At 50.0% G+C, this 25,633-nt stretch overlaps 1 protein-coding gene across 12 annotated transcripts in view; it reads left to right on the forward strand.

The window, feature by feature from the left end:
* The first annotated feature begins 4 nt into the window (after window positions 1-4).
* The window catches only part of TPCN1 (two pore segment channel 1), a 77,293-nt gene continuing 51,664 nt past the window's right edge, over window positions 5-25,633 (forward strand). For 4 of the 12 annotated variants that reach the window (XR_010129428.1, XM_055359178.2, XM_055359185.2 and 1 more), the window contains exons 1-3: window positions 123-309; window positions 3,933-4,025; window positions 5,416-5,652. Coding sequence is in view for 8 of the 12 variants with exons in the window: in XM_055359178.2 (XP_055215153.1) it covers window positions 3,935-4,025; window positions 5,416-5,652 (328 nt within the window). In the remaining 4 variants the exon portion in view is untranslated. Of the gene's footprint in view, window positions 310-3,932; window positions 4,026-5,415; window positions 5,653-23,125; window positions 23,504-25,633 lie in introns of those variants that run through there. The other 8 variants (XM_055359180.2, XM_063694374.1, XM_004053937.5 and 5 more) reach the window with 7 other exon arrangements.

Raw genomic sequence — 25,633 nt, forward strand, 5'->3', positions numbered from 1 at the left:
CATCGACTGCGGGCGAGACCTGCGGAAGGACGTGATGATTGGCCAATCAGAGTTCATCACGATAGCCCAGTTAGCCAGTAGGACGCTGTGAAGGGGAAATGGGGCGGGGCCAGCGGGGTTGAGAGGACGGTAGGCGGCGGATAGGAGAGCTGGCGCAGCTGCTCTGGTGGCAGTGGCTGAAGTGGCGGCGGCTTCGGCGGCTGCGGCGGCTGCAACAGCTTCGGGCTCGGGGTTTTGGCGGCGGCGCCGGCGGGCTGGGCTGCGCGGTGCGGACCCCGGCGCGCGGTCCGGGTTGCTGGGGCGGCGCGTGTAAGAATCCGAGGGATGCGACGGCTTGGCCCGAGGGAGAGGGCAGGGATCAGGGGTCAGAGGACGCGGAGTAAGGGGTTGCGGCGCAGCACTCTGGTGTGGGAGGTGGGCCTTACGGGCCCAGAGGGGGCGCGGGGAAGTCTCCACCGCGCTTCTCTCCGTCCAGCCCGGGCCGGGGCTTTGCACCCTCTCTCCTCGCCCCCGACTTCTTAGGGCGACCCTCACGTGGGCTCCCAGCCAGGGGCTGGGAGCACGTGGAGCTGGAGCCAGCTCTCCTGCCTCCTTCTTCCTCCCTCCCTCGCTCTTCTCCCTGGCGCCCTCAGGTGACCCCACAGGAGTCTCGTGCCTGGGTCAGGCTGCCCCAGCGGACAGCGGGATGGTAACTGAACCTCTTCCCCTAGGCCCTTTCCCCAGGGCTGGCCAGTTGGGTCCTCTGTAGAGGCAGAAGCAAAGCCCACGGAGGGAACACTGGACCAGGACACAGGAGTCCCGGGTTCTAGCCCTACTCCTGCACTGTGTGACCTTGGGCAAGTCTCTTCCCCTCTCTGGGCCTCATTTTTGTCTGTCTGGAAAAATGACGTGTTTGAATTCAAATCAGGGGACTGGTTCTAGTCGTAGGTGTATATAGGGTAATGGTTAAGCAGGCAGGGTCCCTGATTCAGACTGCCTGGGTTGAAACTTATAAAAGGCAAGTTAACCACTCCAAGCTTCAATTTCCTCATTCCTAAAGTGGGGATATTAGCTAAGATAGGATTTTTCAACAGCAGCTCAGTTGACATTTTGAGCCACATAATTCTTTGTTTCGGGAGGTCTCACCTGTGCATTGAAGCAAGTTCAGTGGCATACCTGGACTCCACCCACCAGCAATCCCTCCACTCCCAAGTTGTGACAGTCAAGATGTCTCCAGACATTGCCGATGTCCCCATGGGGGCAAAAATCACCCCAGTTGAAAGCCAGTGGGCAAAGGCAGTACAGGCAGGCAAGCAGTCATATATTAAACAGTTAAACAACCGTGTTGAAGCATTTGAATGCGAGGACTTTAATCTATGGTGGCAGATATCATGAAAATTATGCATGAACCACCCCCCTGCCTCTTTTTTTTTAGTTCATCATTAATGGTAGTGTATTTTATGTGTGGCCCAAGACAGTTCTTCCAGCGTGGCCCAGGGAAGCCAAAAGGTTGGACAGCCGTGAGTTAAAACATAGAAACCACTAGCCATTATGATAATGGTAACATTAAGAAACCTCTTCTCTGTGAGTTAAGTTAATAAATTCTCCTGCCTTCGAAGTAAACATGGGAGATAATTGTCAAAGCTGAGTAATGGATACAAGGAAGTTCACGTATATATTCTCTGCACTTTTGAGAATGTTTGAAAATATCTGTGGTAAAAAGTTAAACCAAAATGACAATACAACCATAATTCTTAAGACTGCCAAATAGTAGTGTCTCATCTGGGATTTCCTCTTCTGCCTCTCCACTGCTGAGATTTAAAAGCAAAATAAATCCCCAGATCTGGAGGAAACTTAAAAAAAAAAAGACTCACAGGAAGTGTGCTGGGCAGAGAGCTACGGGCTTAGCAGCAAGTAGAATGATGTTTACTTTCGCTGCCTTGTTTCAAAACGTTGTACTGTTCCCTGTGGATGCACAAGGATTTGCTTGGAGTTGTTCCAATGATTCGAGGAAGAAGTCAGTTGCTCAGCTGCCATTGACTAGGTCAGTTGGGAGGCAAAGTGGGTTGAGCCCAGAGCCCACAGCTTGAGGAAGGAACCTGCTGCTGTTTGCAAGTTCAAAGGTCTGCAGTCAGATCTGCTGAGTCTTTTTTTTTTTTTTTTTTTTGGTCCTTCTCAGCGGAAATGGGAATGTGCATAAATAGGAGCTGTAACAGGCTAGCTCGGAGTGTTTTACTTATTTAGTTATTTTTAAATTTTTAGTTTATTTTTTGAGATGGAGTCTCACTCTGTCGCCCAGGCTGGAGTGTAGTGGCGTGATCTCAGCTCACTGCAACCTCTGTCTCCTGGGTTCAAGTGATTCTCCTGCTTCAGGCTCCCCAGTAGCTGGGATTACAGGCGTGCACCACCACACCTGGCTAATTTTTGTATTTTTAGTAGAGACCAGGTTTCGCCATATTGGCCAGGCTGGTCTCAAACTCCTGACCTCAAGCGATCCATCTGCCTCGGCCTCTCAAAATGTTGGGATTACAGGCATGAGCCACCACTCCCGGCTGCTCTGAGTGTTTTAAATTGGGAGTTAAGGATGAGCACTTTTACTGTATTAAAAAATAGTCACCAGTTAAAAAAAATACTCTTTTCCCCTTCCTCGGACACCTAAATCTAAGAGAACAACTCCTATATAAAAATGATATAAAAATCATACATTTTGGAAGTATGTTTCTAACTGTTCTGAGAGGCTGCATGGTAAAGCTGAAGTGAAAGATGTATTTTAAATCTGTATATATGGGCAAGTATATATTGGTGATTGAAGCTAGGTGCCGCCTAAATACATGGCCCAGACTTTGAGGAATTATAGTGTAATGGCTGGGAATACAGGTTTGGAGTCACACCGTAGAGCTGAAAGCTTGGCTTTTATTTAGCTGTGGGTCCTTGGGCAGGATACGTAATCTGTCTGTGCCTGAAGTACCCACCACACCCATCCCGTAATGGGGGGATAATAAGCCTGCCTATCTCATGGGGCTATTAAGAATTTTCAGTTAACTTTTACTTATGAAGTGCTAGTAGGGTCCCTCATACATAGTAAGCACTCATTGAGTATTAACTATTATTATTATTACTATTTTGAGACGAGTCTCGCTCTGTCGCCCAGGCTGGAGTGCAGTGGTGCGATCTCGGCTCACTGCAAGCTCCGCCTCCCGGGTTCACGCCTTTCTCCTGCCTCAACCTCCTGAGCAGCTGGGACTACAGGCGTCTGCCACCACGCCCAGCTAATTTTTTGTATTTTTAGTAGAGACAGGGTTTCACCATGTTAGCCAGGATGGTCTTGATCTCCTGACCTCGTGATACGCCCGCCTCGGCCTCCCAAAGTGCTGGGATTACAGGCATGAGCCACCACGCCTGGCCGAATATTAACTATTATTTTAATGGTTGTATTTTTTTGTCATTTAATTAAATTAAATTAATTAATTTATTTATTTGAGGTGGAATCTGGCTCTGTCGCCCAGGCTGCAGTGCAGTGCACCATCTCGGCTCACTGCAACCTCTGCCTCCTGGGTTCCAGTGATTCTCCTGCCTCAGCCTACAGAGTAGCTGGGATTACAGGCGCAAGCCACCACACCCAGCTAATTTTTGTATCTTTAATAGAGGTGGGGTTTCTTCATTTTGGCCAGGCTGGTCTTGAACTCCTGAGCTCAAGTGATCCACCCGTCTCTGCCTCCCAAAGTGCTGGGATTACAGTTGTAAGCCACCGTGCCCAGCCTTTTATTTTACTTTATTTTTTAGAGACAGGGTCTCACTCTGTTGTCCAGGCTGGACTGCAGTGGTGTGATCATAGCTCACTATAACCTCCAACTCCTGGGATCAAGTGTTTCCGCCACCTCAGCCTCCCAAGTAGCTAGGCCTACAGGCATATGCCATCATACCCAGCTAATTTAAAATTTTTTATTTTGTAGAGATGGAGTCTTGCTACATTGCCCAGACTGGTCTTGAACTGCTAGGCTCAAGCAGTTCTCCCACCTTGACCTCCCAAAGCGCTGAGATTACAGGTGGGAGCCACTGTGCCCAGCCTATTTTTTTCTTTGAAGTCTTTACAAAACTTACAAATAAATGTAAAGAGAAGTGGAGGTAGGACATATTAGCCCTAATGTCACTCTCCAGACAGAATTACCCTTAACTTTTCAGTATTTGTTCTTGCAGGGTTCCCTCCCTCCGTATTTTAATGCTGTTATACTGTAATAATGCTTTTATTCTGTTTTTATTTATTTATTTATCTTTATTTTATTTTTTTGAGACAGAGTCTCGCCGTGTCACCCAGGCTGGATGGCTCTATCTCGGCTCACTGCAACCTCTGCCTTCCGAGTTCAAGCGATTCTCCTGCCTCAGCTTCCTGAGTAGCTGGGATTGCAGGCACGTGCCACCCCGCCCAGCTAATTTTTTGAATTTTTAGTAGAGATGGGTTTTCACCATGTTGGCCAGGCTGCTCTCGAACTCCTGACCTCAGGATCCGCCCGCCTCGGCCTCCCAAAGTGCTGGGATTACAGGTGTCAGCCACTGTGCCCGGCCTAATTCTTTTATTTTTTAAGAGACAGGATTTCACTCTGTTGCCCAACCCAGAGTGCAGTGGTGCAGTCATAGCTCACTGTAGCCTTGAACTCTTGGGTTCAAGTGAGCCTTCTGAGTAGCTGGGACTACAGGTGTGCCACCTGCCCAGCTAATTTTATTTATTTATTTATTTTTGTATGTTAAATATTTATTTTATTTTTTTCTGTGTGTATGCTTACCCAACCGGCTTTTTTTTTTTTAATGTTTTATAGAGACAAGTTCTTGCTATATTGCCCAGGCTGGTCTCAAATTCCTGGCCTTAATTGATCTTCCCACCACAGCCTTCCAAAATGCTGGGGTTACAGATGTGAGCCACCCCACCAGCCAATTTTTTTAAAAATTGAGTTTTAATTTACCATTTTATTATTTTTTTAATTAAGATATAATTTACCATTTTATTATTTATTTTGAGACAGGGTCTCTGTCACTTAAGCTGGAGTGCAGTGGCATGATCTCTGCTCACTGCAGCTTCCACCTCCTGGGTTTAAGCAATTCTCATGCCTCAGTTACCCGAGTACCTGGGATTACAGGCACCTACCACCAAGCCCAGCTAATTTTCTGTATTTTTAGTAGAGATGGGGTTTTGCTATGTTGGCCAGGCTGGTCTTGAACTCCTGGCTCAAGTGACCCACCCACTTTGGCCTCCCAAAGTGCTGGGATTATAGGTGTGAGCCACTGCGCCTGGCCCTAGTTCACCATTTTAAAGAGTATACTTGAGTGGTTTTTATTCACGAGGTTGTGCAACCATCACCACTATCTAATTTCAGAATAGATTCATCAGTCATGGCTGTATTTTAATAATTATCTTTTATTTTTTTAATTCCCAAACCCTAGAAGATGCCTCTAATGGAGGAGTTTCTGAGCAGCACCCCTGGCCCAGTGGCTTTGAGAGGGAGCTCAAACCAGAGACTATTTCAAGCCCTGGATATCACATCCTGAGGGCCACAGGAGAAGAGAACATGGCTGTGAGTTTGGATGACGACGTGCCGCTCATCCTGACCTTGGATGAGGGTGGCAGTGCCCCACTGGCTCCCTCCAACGGCCTGGGCCAAGAAGAGCTACCTAGCAAAAGTAAGATGGTGGCGTGGGCTGGGGGGGACCCCAGCTTTTCTGTTTCAGAGGCTGAGAGGTGATAAGCGCTTTGTGGTCTGATAGTAGGGGTGTGTAACTTGTTGCCTGGCCCCACATTTGAGCCCCAAGTTCTGATACAGAAACTACTCCTGGGAGGCTGTGTGTTTCTCCTTCCACACCCCCAGCTTGGCAGTGTTTCTGGGGGCCTAGCTGCCCCTCTTGGTGCCCTCATTCCCTTCTCCACTGCCTGCCTTGCACCTGAGGTACCTTGGCCTGCCTGTGGATGCTTGGCGGGGACCTCAGGCCAACCTACTTTGGCTGCCTTACCTGCCCCATTCCTTGTTAAAAAAAGAAACAGATTTCAACACCAGCCTCCGTCTGTCCCCATCTGAAACCGTTGGCAGGAAAGCAGCACTGCCCTCGTCTCTTTGCTCCATCTCAGTCCCTCCTTGCCCAGGACAGCGGGGAAGAGGGCAAGTGTTTTGTCATGATCCATTGATTTGAGGGCTTGGGGTTTTGCTTTGTCTTCCTCTGAACCAAAGCCTAACACAAAGTGAACCCAAGTGCGGCAAGGAGCTTTAAATTTTTTAAATTTTAAGTGTGTTTCTGGCAGAATGAGAGGCCTTGAAAACCTTTCTGGTTCTCATCCCGAAGCCATTTGTTTCAGTTGCTCAGGCCTTGGGCTCAGGAGAAGCTTAAAATAACTCGCCTTTTCTGGAGGGTCCTAAGACATCGGGAAGCAGTGCTTTAGGGTCTGCTTAGCAAATGGATGTTCCACCGTCTCCCAGTGCTCCCCAGTCAGGGCAGAGATGTTTGGGGCCAAGGAGAGACAAGCCAGGCTCTCCCGTCTCGTTTGTCCAGGGAGAATGCAGTTGAGTTGCAGGGAGTTTGGTGGCCTCCCCTGGGAACTGATGAAGGAGAGCAGTGTTTCCAGGGATGTGAGTGTGGTGGGGAGCCCTGGCTGCCTAGAAACAGGCCTCTCTTTGCTTCACTGTGTTCACCCTCATCTAGGGTGGCAGAGCTGGATTGCCCAGAAGGATTCGAACATAAACTTGATTTTTCCCCAAGTGCCACTCAGGGATGAGAAAGCAGTGGCTCTGATTTCAGACTATCTGTTTTCTTTCTGAAATCCCTTTGCAAGGCTAGGCAGTATTATCCCTATTTACAGAGGAGGAAACTATGGGTCAGAGAGGTCAAGTAACTTGTCTGAAGTCACACGGCCAGGAAATGGTTGAGCAGAGATTTGAACCCAGCATCGTCTGACTCCAGAATTCCTTCCCCTTCTCCTCTTCCTTCTTTTACTTCTTCAGCTGCTCCTCCCTCTCCTTTTTTCTTCATCACCCTTAATAAATATGAGCACAGGCCAGGCATGGTGGCCCCCACCTTTAATCACAGCACTTTGGGAGGCCAAGGCAGGAAGATCACTTGAGCCCAGTGACTTTGAGTTCAAGACCAACCTGGGCAACATAGCGAGACCTCGGCTGTACAAAAAAATTAAAAACTTAGCCGGTTATGGTGGTGCATGCCTGTAGTCCCAGTTACTCAGGAGGCTGAGGTGGGAGAATTGCTTGAGCCCAGGAAGGTTGCAGTGGGCTATGACTGCACCACTGCACTCCAGCCTGGGCAACAGAGCAAGACCCTGTCTCAAAAAAATAAAAGGTGAGTACAGGCCTTTAGCATTTATGTTATCTCCTCATATAACCTCAATATAGGGTTGTTATTATTATCTGTATTTTACAGAGGAGGAGACAGGCTCAGAGAGGTTAAGTGACTTGTCCAAGGTCACACAGCTAGTAAGCAGTAAAGCCTGTCTTATCTTTCCTCCCACACCACAGTGGAAGGTGCTTTGGGGAAAGGGATGAAAGTGATTGTGGCTCAGTTTCAGCTTTAGAGAGGAATGCTGCCTAGTGAGGGAGGGTGGTTGGCCTACTAAGGGTGTGGCTTGTGTCTGGAAATAGCCAGGCTTAAGATTCTAAATGGGAATCCTGGCTGTCATCGTGAGTGTCACTTTTAAGTCCCTCCAACATGCCCGATCTGATGGTGGGGTGTCCAGCTTTCCTGTGGGATGAAAGGGGCAAGAGAGCAACCCAGTCCTGTGTCAAGATCAGGCTTTGAATGTTGATGAATAGGAAATAGGCCAGAGACACAATAAGACTCCCCTTGGCTAGGCCACTAGCAAGGCTGCTTTTATCTTGGCAAAGTCAGTGGCTTGCTTTGGTTTGTTTCTCAAGAATAAAGAAATGTATAACTAACTGCTGGGGTCCAGGGACATTGTTTTTCCTGCACAGCACATTAGTATCTTAGTTTCTTCTCTCAGCTTCTTACTGGGTCATTTTTTAAAACCTCAGTGACTTGTGGGTGTAATTCACCAAGCCTGGCTGGGAAGAAGGGTAGGACCTGTGCAAGTAAACATGAGTTTTCAGAGGAGGCCTGCTCTGCCTTAGCATAGTAGGCCTTTGATATTTCATGCTTGGATTTTGGCCTTGACCTTCTACCCCAGCCTCCCCCATCCCTGCTGTCTGAGGAGCAGTCTTTCAGTCCTTTTTTTTGAGACAGTCTCGTTCTGCTACCCAGGCTAGAGTGCGGTGGCACAATCTTGGCTCATTGCAACCTCCGCCTCCCGTGTTCAAGCAATTCTCCTGTCTCAGCCTCCCAAGTAGCTGGGATTACAGGTGTGAGCCACTACACCCGGCTAATTTTTTTGTATTTTTAGTGGAGACGGGGGTTTTACCATGTTGGCCAGGCTGGTCTCGAACTGCTGGCCTCAAGTGATCCACCTGCCTCGGCCTCCCAAAGTGCTAGGATTATGGGTGTGAGCCACCACACCTGGCCCTGAGCAGTCCATCTAAAACACAAGCCCAACCTGGTTGTTTCCTTGTTTTAAAGCTTCCTGGGACTTTCCCATCCCTCTGTGGGGGTTGGGGAGGGCAAGCTCTTCAGCTGGCAACGAAGCCTTGCGTGTTTTAGTGCCTTCTTGCTTGACCAGTCCCATTTCCTGCCTCAGTCCACAGCATCATACTGCATTTAGTTCGGTGAATCCCCTGTGCATTCTTAAACCTTTCCACCTTGCTGGCAAGTCAGTCTAGAATCCCTTTCTCAGCCTCTTGTTTGCTCGTGGCCTCCAGTTCTGTCTTGAAAATCCTGCTGATAACACCATCTCTTTGAAGCCTTCACTGAACTTCCCCTTCCTGACAGAGCTAATTACTCACTACCCTTTTCTGCTTCGGTATCTTGATTAGGCTTCCATTATTACAAGTAGATTATGGTGGGGTAATTACACGTAGATTATGGTGGGGTAATTACACATTTAACCATCTGATCACCTACTAGGCCCTGAGATCCATTCATCTTTTTTTTTTTTTTTTTTTTTTTTTTTGAGATGGAGTATCACTCTGTCACCCAGGCTGGAGTGCAGTGGCACCATCTCAGCTCACTGCAACCTCCACCTCCCAGGTTCAAGGATCCTCCCACCTCAGCAGCTGAGACTACAGGCATGTGTCACTACGCCCAGCTAATTTTTTGTATTTTCAGTAGTGCCTCTTTCCTTGGCTCCCAAATGGTTACCTTCTTGCTGTGTCCCCACGTGATTGTCCCTGAGTCTGTGTGTCTGTCCTCTTCTGATAAAGACACCAGTCCTATTGGATTAGAGCTCATCCATATGACCTTGTTTTACCTTAGTCACCTTTAAAGGCCCTTTCTCCAAACACAGTCACATTCTTTCACCATGTTGGCCAGGCTGGTCTCAAATTCCTGACCTCGAGTGATCTATCCGCCTTGGCCTCCTGAAGCGCTGGGATTACAGGCATGAACCACCATGCCTGGCCCATCCATTTGTCTTTGTATCACATAGCTCAGTGCCCACAATATGCAGGTACTCAAAAAATAGTGGTCAGAATCAACGTACTTGGATTTCTGGGGCCTCGCAGCTCATGGGAGTGGCAGTGTAAGGGCCCGAGTTAGAGGTGGGCAGCCTCCCTCCTGCCGCCTCTCCTCACCATTGCTTTGAGTCCCATTGCTCTCAGCACAGCTGAGTGTCCTGGTGGCTGCCATCATTGACCTTTGTCTTTGGTTGCTGTAAACCTTTGAAGTACTAAGGAGTTGGCAGAATGCAGATGCAGGCCATCCGCAGAGTTGGCAACGACATGAGCATGGGCTACTGGGAACGAAGCAAGCTTTCTAAGGCTGAGTCACCATCAAGCCTGGCCTTTGTTTTGGCCCAGCAGCTGCTGAGGCCTTCTCAGCACTGTACCTCCACGCTCCATGTCTGCTTGGGCACCCCTAACAAAACACCATGGACTGGTGGCTTAAATGACAGAAATCTAATTTCTCACAGGTCTGGAGGCTGGAAGTCCAAGACCAAGGTGTCAGCAGGTTTGGTTTCTTGCGAAGCCTCTTTCCTTGGCTCGCAAATGGTTATCTTCTTGCTGTGTCCCCACGTGATTGTCCCTGAGTCTGTGTGTCTATCCTCTTCAGATAAGGACACCAGTCCTATTGGATTAGGGCTCTTCCATATGACCTTGTTTTACCTTAATCACCTTTAAAGGCCCTTTCTCCAAAGACAGTCACATTCTGAGCTACTGGGGGTTAGGACTTCAGCCTATGAATTTGAGGGGGACACAGTTGAGGCCATCACACTCCTACCCATTCTTCAGAGGCAGAGACTGAGGAATCTGGCTGTGCTGCCTGTGACCTTTAACCCTATGTGAGGGCCTTATCCCTGCAGGAAACTGGAGGGTTTGGGTTTTTCTCCTTATATGGGCAATTGTGGATTTAGTCCAAGACTCAGACATCTTTGGGCTCTAAGTGCGGCTGCTGCAGTGCTAATGAATGACTCACAGGCAGCATGGTGTCAGGTTGATAAAGGAGGCAGGTATGAGCAGAGGTATTTAAAGCCTGGAAACTAGGAATAACCTTGAAAACAGTCAGCGGGGCCACTGTTAGAGCAGTGTAGAGACAGACCACAGTCCACACCGCGTGGCAGGCGGTGGTCTCACCCACCACATTCAGGGAATCAGGACGAGTCTGAATGTAGTGGGCAGTCCAAGGAATTTCCCAGGGTAACTCTGGTCACACTCAGCTCTGCCTTCTCCCTGCCTTTAAAGCCAGCCGCTGCCTAAGATGGGCTGGACCATGTGCCTTTTCTGAGTGAAGGAAGGATTGGGCTCGCGGGGGCTGGCTGAGGTCTGAGCAGGATGCTCGGTCTCTGCTTTGGTGCCGGGTTGTTTATGGTTTTCAGGTGACAGGTCCTGCAGCTAAGGCCCAAGGTCACAGCGCAGAGAGCTGACCTCTCCCTCCTTCACGCCGATGCCTGGCACATCATCGGGAGTTCCCTAGGACACAGTGCAGCCTCAGCAATGTGGAGGATCCCTGCCCCCTGGCAGGGGCCCCCATGTGGCACCCTGGTCCCCTTTTCAGGGTCTTCATGCAGCCAGGGCGAGTTGGCACCAGGCTCAGTCAAGGTGGGCCAGAGCTGTTGGCTGCATGGCCGCCGTAGCCAGGAGGAGTTGGGAGAGATCCTCGCCGGCTGGCACCAGAGGATAGTCCACCCCGAGGCGTGCGCTCCATCACTGATGTCTGTGCCGTGGCTCTGCCTCTGGCCAGATGGCCCCAGCATACTTGCCAAAGAGTGAAGAAGCCCAAGGGGCTTGCACAGCTTTTGTCACTTGTGATACCATGGTGAGTGGAGTGGTTGAGCTGAGTATAGTGCTTAGCTGCTCCAAGCCTCAGCCTGCTCATCTGTAGAATGTGACCATGATGGCATCTACCAGTAGAGTCGTCGTGGGGGATTGAGTGAGAGCATGTGTGTGATCACATGGTCAGTGCTCAGCCGGTCGTAGGCATTATTATCATGGCAGAAACTGGGCTTCCTTGGAATATCCTCCATGAGCAGAGGTCCTGAACCCAGGCCACGATTCAGATCCTTCTTGCCTCACTCCTGGCACAGCAGGTGGCCCCTGCCAAGCTGGGATGCCTCCGTGTAGCAGCTGGAGACCAAGCAGCAATTAGATTTTCACAGGCTCCCACCGAGCTTGGGCATTTGGCTCCGCTGGAGTCATTCCCCTGGCTTTTTCAGGGCCTCACCAAGGCAGAGCGTCGGGTGTCACCAGACCAGCAGTGGTGCCGATTAAAATGAGTAAGCATCCAGCATGCTGGGCGGGAGCCTTGCAGCCGAGCCTTGGAGCTTTCACTTCCTCAGCCCTCCACATCTTCATGGGGGGGATCCTGTCTGTTGCCTCAGGCCCCCTGCCATGAGATGCCATCTCTTCCCGTCCCCCTTTCCCCGCACACAAGACGCTGCTGCTCTAAATGGCAGTCGTGGCAGCTGGGTGCAGGCTGGAGCACCTGCCGCTCTCCTCCCCACTCGCCTGGGGGAGGGCTGAGTTCACGTTTCCTCTGAGAGTGCTTCATGAGCCAGAACCGTGAACTTCTCAGCTTCCCCATCGGGGAGGCAACATGGGAGGGCTTGGATGGCTCACAGCAGCGTGCCGCTGGGGGCATCTGGTTGCAGTGCCCTCTGCGGGGAGGTTTCAAATGACAGCAAGGTAGCCCAGGAACAAACCTGGAGTGACATCAATCTTGAGACAGCCCCCACGCCGCCTTCCTGCTCCAGGAGCCCTGGGCGGCTCTCCATTCTTGCCCTTGGCTAGAGTGAATCCTCTGGTTCGGACATCCTCTGACTGTCACCCTTCTCCCCGCAGTCAGGTATGCCTGGGGAGAGGATGTGCCTGGGTCAGGGTATGTGCAGTCATAATCATGGCCTGTGGGTGTTGAGCCCTCGCCGTGTGTCAGGCGGTATCCAAAGCACTTTTGTGCTGCTATCATTTGGTCCTCCCTCCCAGCAGATTTGGGGGGCCGTTACTTTCAATATCATCTTAAAGAAGAGGAAACGGAGGCTCTCAGAGGTTGAAACTTATCCAAGGTCACAAAGCCACTTTGACTTCCTTTGAACCCATGTCTGGTGACTCCAGAACCAGTCTCTTACCTAGTATGCCCCCCTCCGTGAGGTAGAGCTCTGTGGAAGAGGTAGCATTTTAGGCTGAATTTCTTTGTTTCCCAAAAGGAAGTTGGTTTCTATCTTTATCCTTTTTTTAAATTAAACTTTTATTTCCTCCAAGGCAATTATTCTAAATGGAGTTCCATACCTGGAGCTCCCTTTCATATTGTAAAAATAGCACAACTGATGGCGTTTCACGGTGAAGCTGTGTTGGATCATCCCAGAGAAGCTCCGAGACAGGGCAAGTGAACACCAGACCACAAAGGACAGCTACGGTGTCACCATCTGTGGAAACTAGGCTTTTCCCCCATGCACGCCTTTTCCTGATTCTTCCTCTGCATAGAGACATTTGGCTACTTTTTCCATTATGGTGGTTAGAACAAGAAAATTTGGGCGGAAAATGGGAGTTCTCAGGAGCCAAGATTTGGGCCTGGGAAAGGAAGGATGAAGAGGAGCAGTTTGGAGCGGGGCATGAGGTTAGACTCTCAAGGCCAGGTGGGCTTGCTGAGGGCAGTGACCCTCTGAGGTTGTTGACTCCCAGTGGCAGGTGACCCCTTATCGGGACTTGCCTGGTAGAAGTCCCTGGACTGAGCCAGATAACCAAATTGGGACCATTGGTGCTTGTGTTGCCTTTTGTACCGGGTACCCTTTACGCCTTGTTTGCTTTTTGTTGGAGATATTTATCTCCTTGTAAAAAGTGCAGTTCTTTCCCTACCCCAGTCATGAGGCTCTGGCTCAGAGGAGGTACAAGATCGTAGCAAAAAATTTTGAGAGCTGGGCCGCCCTGGGGCCTGCCGACCCAGGGGCATACTGGGGCCAGTGTGCACTCTCTGAAGGGACAACTGTGACTTATTCTGGCTAATCATTGTCGTGTAGGATCACAGGCTGATTGCTAGCACATTTGCCAGTTTTTCAAAAGAAATTAGAACCTATATTTTTAATCAAAAGTCTTTTGATTTGTAAATACTGGCAACCAATTCATATATGTCTTCAATGTAGCCAGCTGAGTGAAATCTGGTCAGTACGCTGCCCCTGCTCTCTCTGATGTAGAACATACCGATTCACCCTTTGTTTTCTGTTCAGAGCAGACTACTTCAAATTAAGGAAAAGAGTACAAAACCAACAACAAACTCTCCATGGCCCCTGAGGTTATCTTCCTCTTCTAGTGGCTTCCAGTGGGAATCAGAACAGGTCAGGCAGTCTCCTCTTTGCCACTAAATGCTTTGCCCAAAGAAAGACCAGATTTCATTTGGCTTTGGGATCAAAGCTGGGGCTGGAGGGTGGAGGTGTCAAGCCAGGCCAGGCAAAGGGAGATTTGAAGCCAGAGCAGGTGGGCGCATCTCCCAGGAAATCCCGCATCATTCTTTCCTGGTGATTCTTTCCTTCTTTGTTATGGTTCACATGAGTCTATGGAGTGCTCATTCTACATTCTCCCTTCTTATCTTCATCCTATGCAACTTTAGACCGCGACCGTTTTTTAAAAGTGATTTGATTTGGGCTGTAACCTTTTTTTATTGTTGTTAGCTTTGACTTTGAAATGTGTAATAAAGATTCAAGTGAGCATTAGAAGTTTTTTTAAAAGTAGTGGTTAAAAAAAAAAAAGAAGTGATTTAATAGCTGGTCTTCTTTTTTCCTTAAATCGTCACTTTCTTGTCAACTGAAAAACTAAGTCGAGTTACTAAAATGGCCGCACATTTAGGACTTAGAACAGCTGCCCTGGAAGTTAGAAGAAGTGTGTCAAGTATAGTTATAGCTTGGTCTGGTTGGCAGTGAGATGAGTATAGAACATGCTGCTTTTGTGGTGTATAACTCTAGAAGGGTTTAGGGGAGGTGGACATGGCTTCCCAAGAAGGTGGAAGATGGGGGCAGGAGGAGATGGCGTGCTTCCTCTTGGTGAGGGGTTGGGGTAGCATCCAGATTGGCTTTAGAGATCAGATTAAGCTTGAGTGTGCTGAGTGTCTAAGGAGATGAACAGGAAGTGAAAGACTCTCCCAGAAGAAAGGAACAGGGGAGGAAAGGTATACATGTGCTGGAGTGGGTGGCATCTGAGTCAGAGGGTTGGGGAGAAGGGTTGGATCCAAATCTTGAGGGTCTCCTTGCCTGCACTCCTAGAGCCATACTGAAGAGGAGCTGGACCTTCATCCTGGGGTGGTGGAAAAGCCCCGGGCACTTTAAGCAGGGGAATGACCATTGTTTTTCAGGGTAGTGTCTGAACATTCATTCATGCTGCCCTGGCAAGAGCAGTTGGCAATGATGGCAAGACCGGGCAGTGTGGGGGTGGCCCAGGGACACGGGGTGCCTGCTGTGTTTTGCCTGAACTGTGTTTTAAGAGGCTGCATAAGCAAGCAGTTGCTGTGCACGTACAGCTTGGCATCTGAGTCTCCCACCCCCCGGCACCCCATGTTTGTTACCTGCCTGGTGCCTGTAGGCATTTGGGTTTGTAGCCCCTGGTTGAATTCTGACGGTACAGCCGTTTGGCTGGAGACCATGCAGCTCAGCCAGGGGAGTAGCAGAAGATCAACTATGGACAGGTGTGACTTAGGAAGAGGTGGAGTTTGGGGTGCTGGGGAGAGGGACCGAACATCCCAGGGAGGGGAAATGACATAGGCTGAAGTAAGGAGTGGGGTTGCAGTGAGTCGAGATTGCCACTGCACTCCAGCCTGCCTGGCTGACAGAGCAAGACCCTGTCTCAAAAAGAAGTAGGAACTCTTCTGAGACTCACACGCTGGACGGGGCCAGAGACTAGCATGCTGGGGGCAGATTGGATTTGGGTGTGGTTACATGCACTCTGGGGTCAGACCCACTGAGTTTGAATCCAGCCCTGACTTCTCCTGCTGGGACTTTGGGCAGATGATGTAACCTCTCTAAGCTTTGATTTCCTCATCCGTAAAATGACACTAATATTAGTATTACCTTTTAGGACTGTTCTGAGGTTTATACAAGATAGCATGCCTCACACAACTAGCACAGTGCCTGGCTTATACAGAATGAGCATTGGGTGGATGTCAGCCATTATAATTAGGGTCAGGGGTCAGAGCAGGCATATCTGTTTTACAGAGCGCCTAAAATGCTGATGGCAGGAGTTTGGACCTGGTTGAGTTGGGCATGGGAGCTGCTAAATGTGTTTGGGCCAGAAAGTAAGTGATGACAGAGCATCTTCCTGCTGACATCTTGCCAGCTCGGGATGCTGTCTCTAGCCAACTTGATAAGCCCTGAGCTTAGAAACCCTGGGGTGGGTCAGCCCTGAATAGGGGTTGCTTTTCCCTCTGGAGACTGAGAGGTGGATGGAGAGGAAACTGCCAGGCTATTCTGCAGTAGTAGGAGCCAGATTTGGCATTTTTCTCTCTGTGTCTGTCTCCCTGACCAGTCACTGAACTTCCCCAGGTCCCGGAAGCTCAGCTCAGTAGCTCAGTTCCTACTTCTTTTTTTTTTCTTCTTGAGTCAGAGTCTTGCTCTGTTGCCCAGGCTGCAGTGCAGTGGCACAGTCTCGGCTCACTGCAACCTCCGCCTTCTGGGTTCAAGCAGTTCTAGTGCCCCAGCCTCCCCAGTAGCTGGGATTACAGGTGTGCACCACCACACCCTGTTAATTTTTTTGTATTTTTAGTAGAGATGGGGTTTCACCACATTGGCCAGGCTGGTCTCAAACTCCTGACCTCAAGTGATCTGCCCACCTCAGCCTCCCAAGGTGTTAGGATTACAGGCGTGAGCCACCATGCCTGGCCAGTCCCTACTTCTTAAAAGGCACTCAGGAAGCATCTGGACAATGCTGAACAGATGAGGACTTTCATAGGCTCACCTGGCCTGGGGTCCGGCCCAGGAGGGTGCTCTTTGATGAGAAACATCCCAGCGGTATTGGGCATGGAGGAAGCAGCTAGTGAAAGAAAAGCAGAGCTGATGGGAGGAAGATGTTTGACTGTGCCCAGCCCTGCCACATATCTCCCACTTTGCCCTCCCTAATCCCACCACACCCAGCTCTTAGGATCAGAAAGTACGTTGAAGTTCCAGGGCCACTCTCCTGAATAAAAAGTGTGGCTTCTGTTTCCGGCAGATAAGTTCCTGCTTTTTTCCAGTGCACTGACACAGTACCCTGAACAACCCATCTCGGGTTGATCAGGAAGTTCTTAGTCTGTTCAGACGGCAGCCTACCTCTCTCATTTTATCATCCTCCTTCACGATAAAGCCCTGATGTTCTGCCTTTCCCACTTAGTGGAGAAACCTATCCTCATAGCCACACTTCCGGTATTGAGGAATTGGCATCTTGGAATACAGCTTGGGTATTTGGATGACAAATTATTAAAAATATTCTGATCTCTTTGCCCACATATTTTAGCTGTAGAAGCAAGCAGAGAGCATCATGTTACTGCAGCAGCAGTGCCGCTTTTTTTTTTTTCCTTAAAAAACATGATTTAGGGGTCCTAGTTTTGGTGGCTTCCTGCTTCAGCAGCATTTGGAAGACTTGCAGATATCTAGACTTGCAGATATGTCCTGTGAGTGCCACGTGGGTGTGACCCCTGCTCCTTGGCCTGGCAGCAATCCAGTAGCTGTATATTAGAGTGTCCTTTTTGCTACCTTAAATGACCAAGTCTTCCCCAGAGCCATTCTTGCTGTCTCTTACTATCCACCTGCCTCGGCCTCCCAAAGTGCTGAAATTACAGGCGTGAGCCACCACTCCTGGCCCTTCCTGTTTATTTGGCTGAAGGCCTTGAGAGCCTTCCCTAACCCTTGAGGATAGTGGTTGTGTTTCCACAGTCTCTCATTCTCCAGGTATGCTGTTTATACCTCTTTCTCTGCTCTTCACGGCACAGAGACCCACTCGCTCCCCAGCACCAGGATGTAATCGATTTGATGATTGAATCAGAGTTTGCTTTGTGCCATGATGGATTGTGAGAAAATGGAGTTTTGATGAATTAGGTAATTTAAAATACGGGTGGGAGCCAGGCGCAGTGGTTCACCCTGTAATCTTAGCACTTTGGGAGACCAAGGCGAGAGGATCACTTGAGGTCAGGAATTTGAGACCAGCTTGGACAACATAGTGAGACCCCATTTCTAAAAAGAAGTTAAAAAAAGTTAGCCAGGTGTGGTGGTGCACACCTGTAGTCTCAGCTCCTTGAGAGGCTGAGGCATGAGGATTGCTTGAGCCCAGGAGTGAGACTGCAGTGAGCCATGATCACACTACTGCACTCGAGCCTGGGCATAGAGTAAGACCCTGTCTCCAGAAATACATATATACATATATATTTCAAAATAAAATATAGGTGGGAGGGCTAAGTTTGGCAAAGAATCCTTTCGTAGTATGAATAATACCCATTCTGTTCATCCAGCATCAAGCAGGGTTTTGTGAATCCTGCTCCCCCCAGCTAGGGCTTACCTGGTTTGTGAGTTTCTTTCTTGTGTCTCCCTGATGCCTGTTTGAGATGACTGGGCAGGGCAGGGCAGGAAGGTAGAGGCCTAACCCAGTGTAATGCCTGGGTGTTAATGGCTGTTGTTTTAGGTGCTGATGTTTTACACAGCTGTGCCTCTTTCTGGTAGTACAAGTTTTGCAAAGGCAGGGACCACGTCTCTTCTACACATATTCTGGGCACAATAATAGACATAATAGAAGTTGCATATCTGGGAGTGAGTCACCGGTTTCCAAAAACATCCAGGGTCCCAGGTGACTGTCACAGCTAAACCAGCCCCTGGAGCCACTGGAGGGTGACAAGGAGACTCATTCACATGTGATCAGATCAGAAGTAGCCCAGCAGGGCATGGCGTTGCTGCCCCTAGGAACAGCCTACTTTTTGGATGTTTGGGTCTCTGCTTCCAGCTTTGAATGCCCCAGGAGCCCACACATGTCCTGTAATAGCCATATTAGCCCTGGGTGCTCAATCCCAACCTTCCTTCCATCTAAGCTTCCCTGTTGCCGCCCTACCATTTGTAGACTGCCTGTCTCTCTTTTTTATCTCTCTTTTTGTTAGATTGGGATTTTATTATTTTTTTTTTCCTAATTCTTTCAGCACTTGCTGAAAACCAGCTTGGGCAGAGCGACCTGTGCTTAGTGCTGGCTAATGGCTTGGAGCTGCTCCAAGCTGCCGGCTGCGCTGCCTTTCACTTGTGGGTGGTCGTCGACAAGCATGGTGTCTTCTCTCTGTGACTCTCGAGGGGCCTCTCTTCTTGCGGGCTCGGCTGTTCACACTTGGCTGGCCTGCCTGGTTGTTTGGAATTGCAGTTTTTACTGCACAGCCTCGAGCCAGTCTGGTAGCTTCAACAGGGCGCAGATTTTATGAGTGCTAAAGTCCACTCAGCCTCCAGCCTAGTTGGCCCATTTGATTTTGTTGCATGTTGTTTTTTGCTATTTCCTCTTGGAGACCAGACGCCGTCCAGAGTGTATGGGGACACAGAAGTCTATAAATGGAGGTGGCTTGGGAGATTCTTAGGCTGTGATGAATGTGTGTCTATTGAGGAGTGATGGTACCTGCTGGTGTCTACAACGGTTGAACATTTTCTGAGTGTCGCTCAGTCTGCAAAGGATGGGGTTGAATTTCTGGCATCGTCTCTTGATAGCTGAACATCCTTGAATGAGGAGCTGAGCTTGTTTTTTCCTAAGTTGCAGTTTCTTCATCTGTAAAATCAGTATATGATTGTCTACAGTCAGAGTCTCAGCCCATGAGTAGGTAATTGAAGGACTTTCTGCATTGAGGATGTGAACCTTTCCTCCGTTCTCACATTCTTCTGGTTCCTCTTAAGGGATGTGAGTTGGTAGTTTGCATTTTCTGAAGTGTTGTACCAGTTGAGGGACAGTAGTTAACTTCCTTGACTACCATTCCTGTTGTGTTGCAGGGAGAATTAAAAATCAAGCAGCTCCATCTCCTACCCATTCTTTTTTTTTTTTTTTTTTTTTTTGGAGACAGAGTCTCACTCTTGCCCAGGCTGGAGTGCAGAGGCACAATTTCGGCTCACTGCAACCTCGGCTTCCCAGGTTCAAGTGATTCTCCTGCCTCAGCTTCCCGAGTAGCTGGGATTACAGGCATCTGCCATCATGCCTGGCTAATTTTTGTATTTTTGTAGAGATGGGGTTTCACCATGTTGGCCAGGCTGGTCTTGAACTTCTGACCTCAGGTGATCTGCTCACTTTGGTGAGCCTCCCTAAGTGCTGGGATAACAGGCATGAGCCACAGCTCCTGGCCACTCCTGCTCATTCTTTAGGGTGGCTTCTTGATTTCCATTGTATTTTCCTTTATTCACAATGCTCCTTTTGGGCTGCCTTCCCCACCAACAGAAAGGGAAACTGAAGCAAAAGGACGGGAAGGCTGAAAGCAGTGCCTGGCCATTAACTGCATAGGAATTCAGGGCCCTGGAGAAGTGGCAGGCCTAGGCCATCAAGCTCTCTGTGGGATGTAGCTGTCCCCCAGCTGTCACTTCCCCAAGGTGCCCATGCTTGCTTCATGGCCGCCTCACCTCTTGTTACTCTTCTTCTGAACAAAGCCACCTGCAGCAGCAGCAGCAGATCCAGGTGCTGGGGCGTGGCCAGTGTTCATGGAAGCCTGGTCCAGCCAGCCCCCAGGTGTTTCTGGTTAAGGACTAGAGCGGACCTTTGATCTGTGCTGAGTGGATGCCATCAGCTGACACATCAGTAGCCTTCATGCAGCTTGAGTCTCAAGCCAAACTTGTTCTTCCGAGCACTGGCTTTCTGCTGACCTCTTGCAGGGGAACCAGAGCGCACCAGTGCACAGTGAAAAATGCCTTTAATCTCCATTTGCTCTTCTCCGGCTCCCTTCCCTGTCCCTGGGTGTTTCACAATTAGCATTTCAGATGCTTCCAAGTGAATATGGAACAGATGTTCGCACAGGTGCTGTACTCTTCACTGGGTAAACAGTGGCATTTGCGTGCCTCTGTGTGTGTGTGTGTGTGTGTGTGTGTGCGCGTGCGTGTGTGTGTATGAGACAGCAGGAAGCATAGGGCCTTTACAAATGTTTTTTAAAGCATCTGAAACACTTTACACATGATGGGTACTCAATAAATACTTTGTGAGTGAGTGAGCAGTGGCAGGGAAAGCCCTTTGTTTCATAATCAACCCAGTGGCATGGGAGCAGGAAGTACAATTCCAAGTTGGGTCTTGAAATTCATGGACTAAAGAAGAAGTCATGTCCTGCCTCACCAAGAAATTACCCGTGGACATCTGGCAAACCGTGGGGCATGCTGTAGGGACAAGACACAGTTCTCCATCTCAGGAAGGAGGATTAGACAATAAAAATGACCATGGCGGCCCCTGGCAATTTAATCTGCCTCACGAATGTGAGCTGGCCACGGCTGTGCTGGGAAAAGGAACTTGCGGTTTTGCCCATGCAGAATGTTTGCAGATGGGTTAGGGAGTTAGCCAGGACTGACCTCCTTGGGTGTGTTTTTCCAAGTAGCACACCTGATCAGGTTGCTCCACACCATTAGTCCCCAGTGGCTCAAGTCCAGGCCCTCAGCATGGCTTTCCGCCTGGCCTACAACCCCAGCCTTGCGGAAACAGTGGAGGGAAAGGCGAGGGCTTGGCTGCCCGTCATTTCCTCCCTCTGTGACCTTGGGCAAGTCACTCAGCTTCTCTGGGCCTTAGTTTCCCCCTCTGTAAACTGGGGATAATAATCAAGTCTTGTTTGTAGGGCCTTTGTACACTTAGAAGAATTAATTAACGTAAAGCCCTTAAAACCGTGTCTGGTGTGTGGTAAATACTGAATGCGAATCGTGGCTGTTACCTTTGCCCACTGCGTCATCCTGGTCACTGGTCTCTGGCACTTTAAGCTTCAGAATTACAGAACCCTCTGCAGTTTCCCAGACGTGCCCTGCTGTTGAAGTCTCTGTGCTCTCTGAATGACTATCCTTGTTTCTGGAATGTGCCACTCACCCCATCCCCATCCACCCTGTGAATACCTCCTCATCCCTCATCCTTGAAATGCCAGCCCTGGCATTCCCCTGAGTTCCTCCCTGCCACTGGCCACCAGCCCCCACGGAGGGCCCTTGTCATCCCAGCCCATTTTAGATCTCAGTGCACCAGAGTCACGATCTTTCATTACCTACTGATGGAGAGTTCCATGAGGGTGAGGGCCATGGTTTCACCTTTTCTAATCCAACACCTAGCACAATGCCTGGTATACAGTAAGTGCTGAATAAATGTCTCCTCAAATTAAACCATATGTGTTTGCATGTAGGTGGTCAGTCTTTTAAAACTACATCTGGCCGGGTGCGGTGCCTCACACCTGTAATCCCAGCATTTTGGGAGGCTGAGGTGGGTGGATCACTTGATGTCAGAAGTTCAAGACCAGCCTGGCCAACATGGTGAAACCCCATCTCTACTAAAAATACAAAAATTAGCCGGGCCTGATGGCAGGCGCCTGTATTCCCAGCTATTTGGGAGACTGAGGCACAAGAATCACTTGAACCCGGGAGTTGGAGGTTGCAGTGAGCCAAGATCGTGCCATTGCACTTTAGCCTGGACGACAGAGTGGAACTCTGTCTCAAAAAAAAAAAAAAATACTACATCCTCCCTTTTTCTCCCCAAAATTATCACGTGATTTATTAAGACTAGAGGCCAGGCACAGACTCATGCCTGTAATCCCACTCCATGGGAAAGCGTGGCTCATCCCTATAATCCCAGCACTTTGGGAGGCCGAGGTGGGTGGATCACCTGAGGTCAGGATTTTGAGACCAGCCTGGCCAACTCTGTGAACCCTGTCTCTAATAAAAATACAAAAAATTAGCTGGGTGTGGTGGCAGGCACCTATAATCCCAGCTACTCAGGAGGCTGAGGCAGGAGAATCACTTGAACTTGAGAGGCGGAGGCTGCAGTGAGCCGAGATTGTGCCACTGTACTCCAGCCTGAGCAACAAGAGTGAGACTCCATCTCAAAAATAAATAAATAAAAATAAAAATAAAATAAAAAAAGATTAGAAAGGTGTTCTCAAGGCAATGTTTGCAACCTTAGGATGTCTGCTGTGTGTTCCTCATGTGGACAGTTAGGAAGTGGGCATCTCAGGCTGCAGTCACTGCCCCCGATGATTTTGATGTGCTAATTTCCCAGCCCCTCTCCCTGCCTACATTCTCCTCTGTCCCCTAACTCCCAAGAGCCTGTTTCTGGTCTGCACCCCTCCTCCCTTTCCATGTCTTTCACACTCCGTTTATAGAACTGCTCTGCGCTTCCTTGCCCCATCCCCTGCCAGTTCCAGGCTCCCTAGGCCTGGCCTCATGGATGACAGTGAACCCCTCTGGACTTGGCCACTTAGGTCCCTTTCAGGTGGCTGGAAACAGAGTTGGAGGAGACACAGGGCATTATCCTGACCACTTTCACACCAGAGTCCCTCCCTCTAGAACAGGGCTTGACCCGTGGTACTGCCCCGTTGAGCCTTTCTTTTTCCCTTTCCTCCTTTGGCTTAAGCCTTTGGCAGGACAGATTTTGGGCTGGAGGCCAGCAATTCAACTGGGAGGGCTCTGTGCCAGTTCTTGCCTTTCTGGAGGTCGGTACATTTGCCCAGGGCTCTGCTTGGGTTTGGAGCCTTTACTAACGTGTGTCAATAATGCGGGTCCATCTTCCATACCATCTTGCAACCAATTATCAGAAAGAGAAGGCCTGAGCAGGGGGATGTGCGTTTTGCTTTCTTTCGGCGTAGCATCTCATGCTAGATTTTTATCTGGGGGCCTTTGAAGAGCCAGCCGGCACAGAAGCATGGTGGCAACGCTGTGCCTGGAAAACTCATCAGTGTCACTCTGGTTTATTTTCCCCTCCTCTTTGAGCTCTTTCCCATGGTGTGGGGCTCTCAGTGACAACTGGCAAGCGGCGGGGCGGTTGCTCATTGTCATTCTGGTAGGCGCTGGTTTCCGGAGGGCTCCGAGTGCTTTGTGAGTATTCACATTTGTTTCTGAGATGCCGGGAGCACGGTTGGCACTGGTCCCAGTTTCTGGATGAAGAAACTGAGGCTCTGGGGATTAAGATCGTGAACTGTGGGGAGGGGAGGAGGCATAGCTGGAGTGAACTTGGGTGTCCAGGGTTCTGTTTCATCTCACAGAGGATGTGCGAGGGTGTGTGTATGTGTGCATTTGAGAATGTGTGAGGTTGTGTGTGTTTAAGAAAATGAGAATGAGGCTGGGCACAGTGGCTCATGCCTGTAATCCCAACACTTTGGGAGGCTGAGCTGGGTGGATGACTTGAGCCCAGGAGTTCAAGACCAGACTGGGGAACATGGTGATGAAACCCTGTCTCTACAAAAAAATACAAAAAATAAGCAGGGCATGGCAATGCATGCCTGTAGTCCCAGCTACTTGGGAGGCTGAGGTGGGAGGATTGCTTGAACCCAGGAGATAAAGGCTGCAGTGAGCCATGATCGCACCACTGCACTCCAGCCTGGGCAACAGAGTGAGACCCTGTCTCCAAAAAAAGAAAGAAAGAAAATGAAAAGGAGAGAGGTTAGAAAAGGGATAGGCCCCTCAGTATCACCCTTCCCGAGAACAGTCATTCTCTGCTTTTTCTGATCAGAGCTCCCTCCCAGGAGGGGCCCTTTTATCCAAAGCAATCTCTGGCCCAGGCAGCAAAGAAAGGCCCCAGTGGTTTACGCAGCCGGGCTGCCCCCTGCGCCTGCTGGGTGAGGGGTGGGTCGTGGAAGCCTTCCCCTCCTGCCTGTTCATTCCTGCTCCTCCCCAGTGCATCTTTATAGCTGGCATATGGAAACTGTTTCTATTTATCTGGCACCACCAGGACGCTGCTGCATGCTGTGCTCCAGCAAACGGAAACCTTGGATTCCCTGCAGGGTCATTTCCGATGTGGCGTGCAAAGCAGCCAGCTGTTTCGAGGGAGTGTCTGGGCCCTGTGACATCAGCATGTGGGAGTGTTACCGTGTGTGCAGACAGGTCATTCTGGTTTGTCTGCCTGTCCTCTGCACCGGGATGTCTCTCCTGCTTCGAGTCAGAGTTTGCGTTGTTGTTTTGTATTCTCATGCCTGTCAGTTCAGCTGTTTCTTTCCACTCTTTCCCGTCCTCTGAGTGGTTTTACGTTCTCTCCTCCGGGCTGATTGCCAGGATTCAGGGAGGGAGGTTAAGGGGCTGGTGCCACATAAATCTTTAGTGGCCAAAGTCTGCAGGCCTGCAAGGCTGCGCCTGTCCTCTTGGTCTGGTTTTCCCAAGATAGCTGTCTGCCCAGGGCACCAGAAGGGCAGGACAAAATGTTTCCCTTCGTGGAACTTTCCCCAGAGGCCCAGAACAGAGATGCAGAATACAGTCTTCCTGGTTGCCAAGAGTGTTCCTGGTCAGCCTCCTCTGGTCCTTTCTGAAACCAGCGTGTGGAGCTTGCTGGCTGTGGGAGCCAGGGAGACTGCAAATCCTGCCCGCCTGCCCACGCTGCTGCTCATCTCCCTCCCTCCTATGTCCGGCCGGTTGCCTCCCAGGAAAGGTAAACATGCAGAGGCAAGGGCTAGCTGCCGGCCTTCTGGAGGAGGCAGTGGAGGGCCAGCTTCCTGACAGCCCCGCGGTGAGGTCGTCCTGTCTTCTCAAGCTGAGCCCCTGCGACATGCCTCCGTTCCTGCCTTTCCAGCTGGCCTGGAAGAACCCGTTCTGCTCTGGGCAAGAACAGTGCCAAGGTCAGAGGCCAAAGGTGTTGCTTCTTCCGTGGTCCGTAATGAGCACCAGTTGGAGAGGGCCAGCCCCGGCACACAGAGGAAGGGGCTGGACTGGGGTGATGCGGGGTGAGCCTGCCCGGTCGCTTTGTTGGCTAGGACGCTTCCTGTGCTTTCTGTGCCTGGTACTCCAAAGATGCGAGTGCCAGTCATTGACCTGGAGGTTCTGCCCAGGGTCTGTGAGCAGTAGGAGGTCAGAACAAGGCACCAGGCCACTAGAGCAGGTGGGTGCAAACAACTGTTGGCATTCGAGGCTGCCCAGGTAGAGGTCCTGGAGTGAACCCAGTGGGCACGATGGGCTTCAGTGGGGCAGAGTGTCCTCTAGCTTCACACACAGTGCTGATGACTCAGGCCAGCTGGGGGC

This window comes from Gorilla gorilla, chromosome 10 (assembly GCF_029281585.2).
Source record: "Gorilla gorilla gorilla isolate KB3781 chromosome 10, NHGRI_mGorGor1-v2.1_pri, whole genome shotgun sequence".
NCBI lineage: Eukaryota > Metazoa > Chordata > Mammalia > Primates > Hominidae > Gorilla > Gorilla gorilla.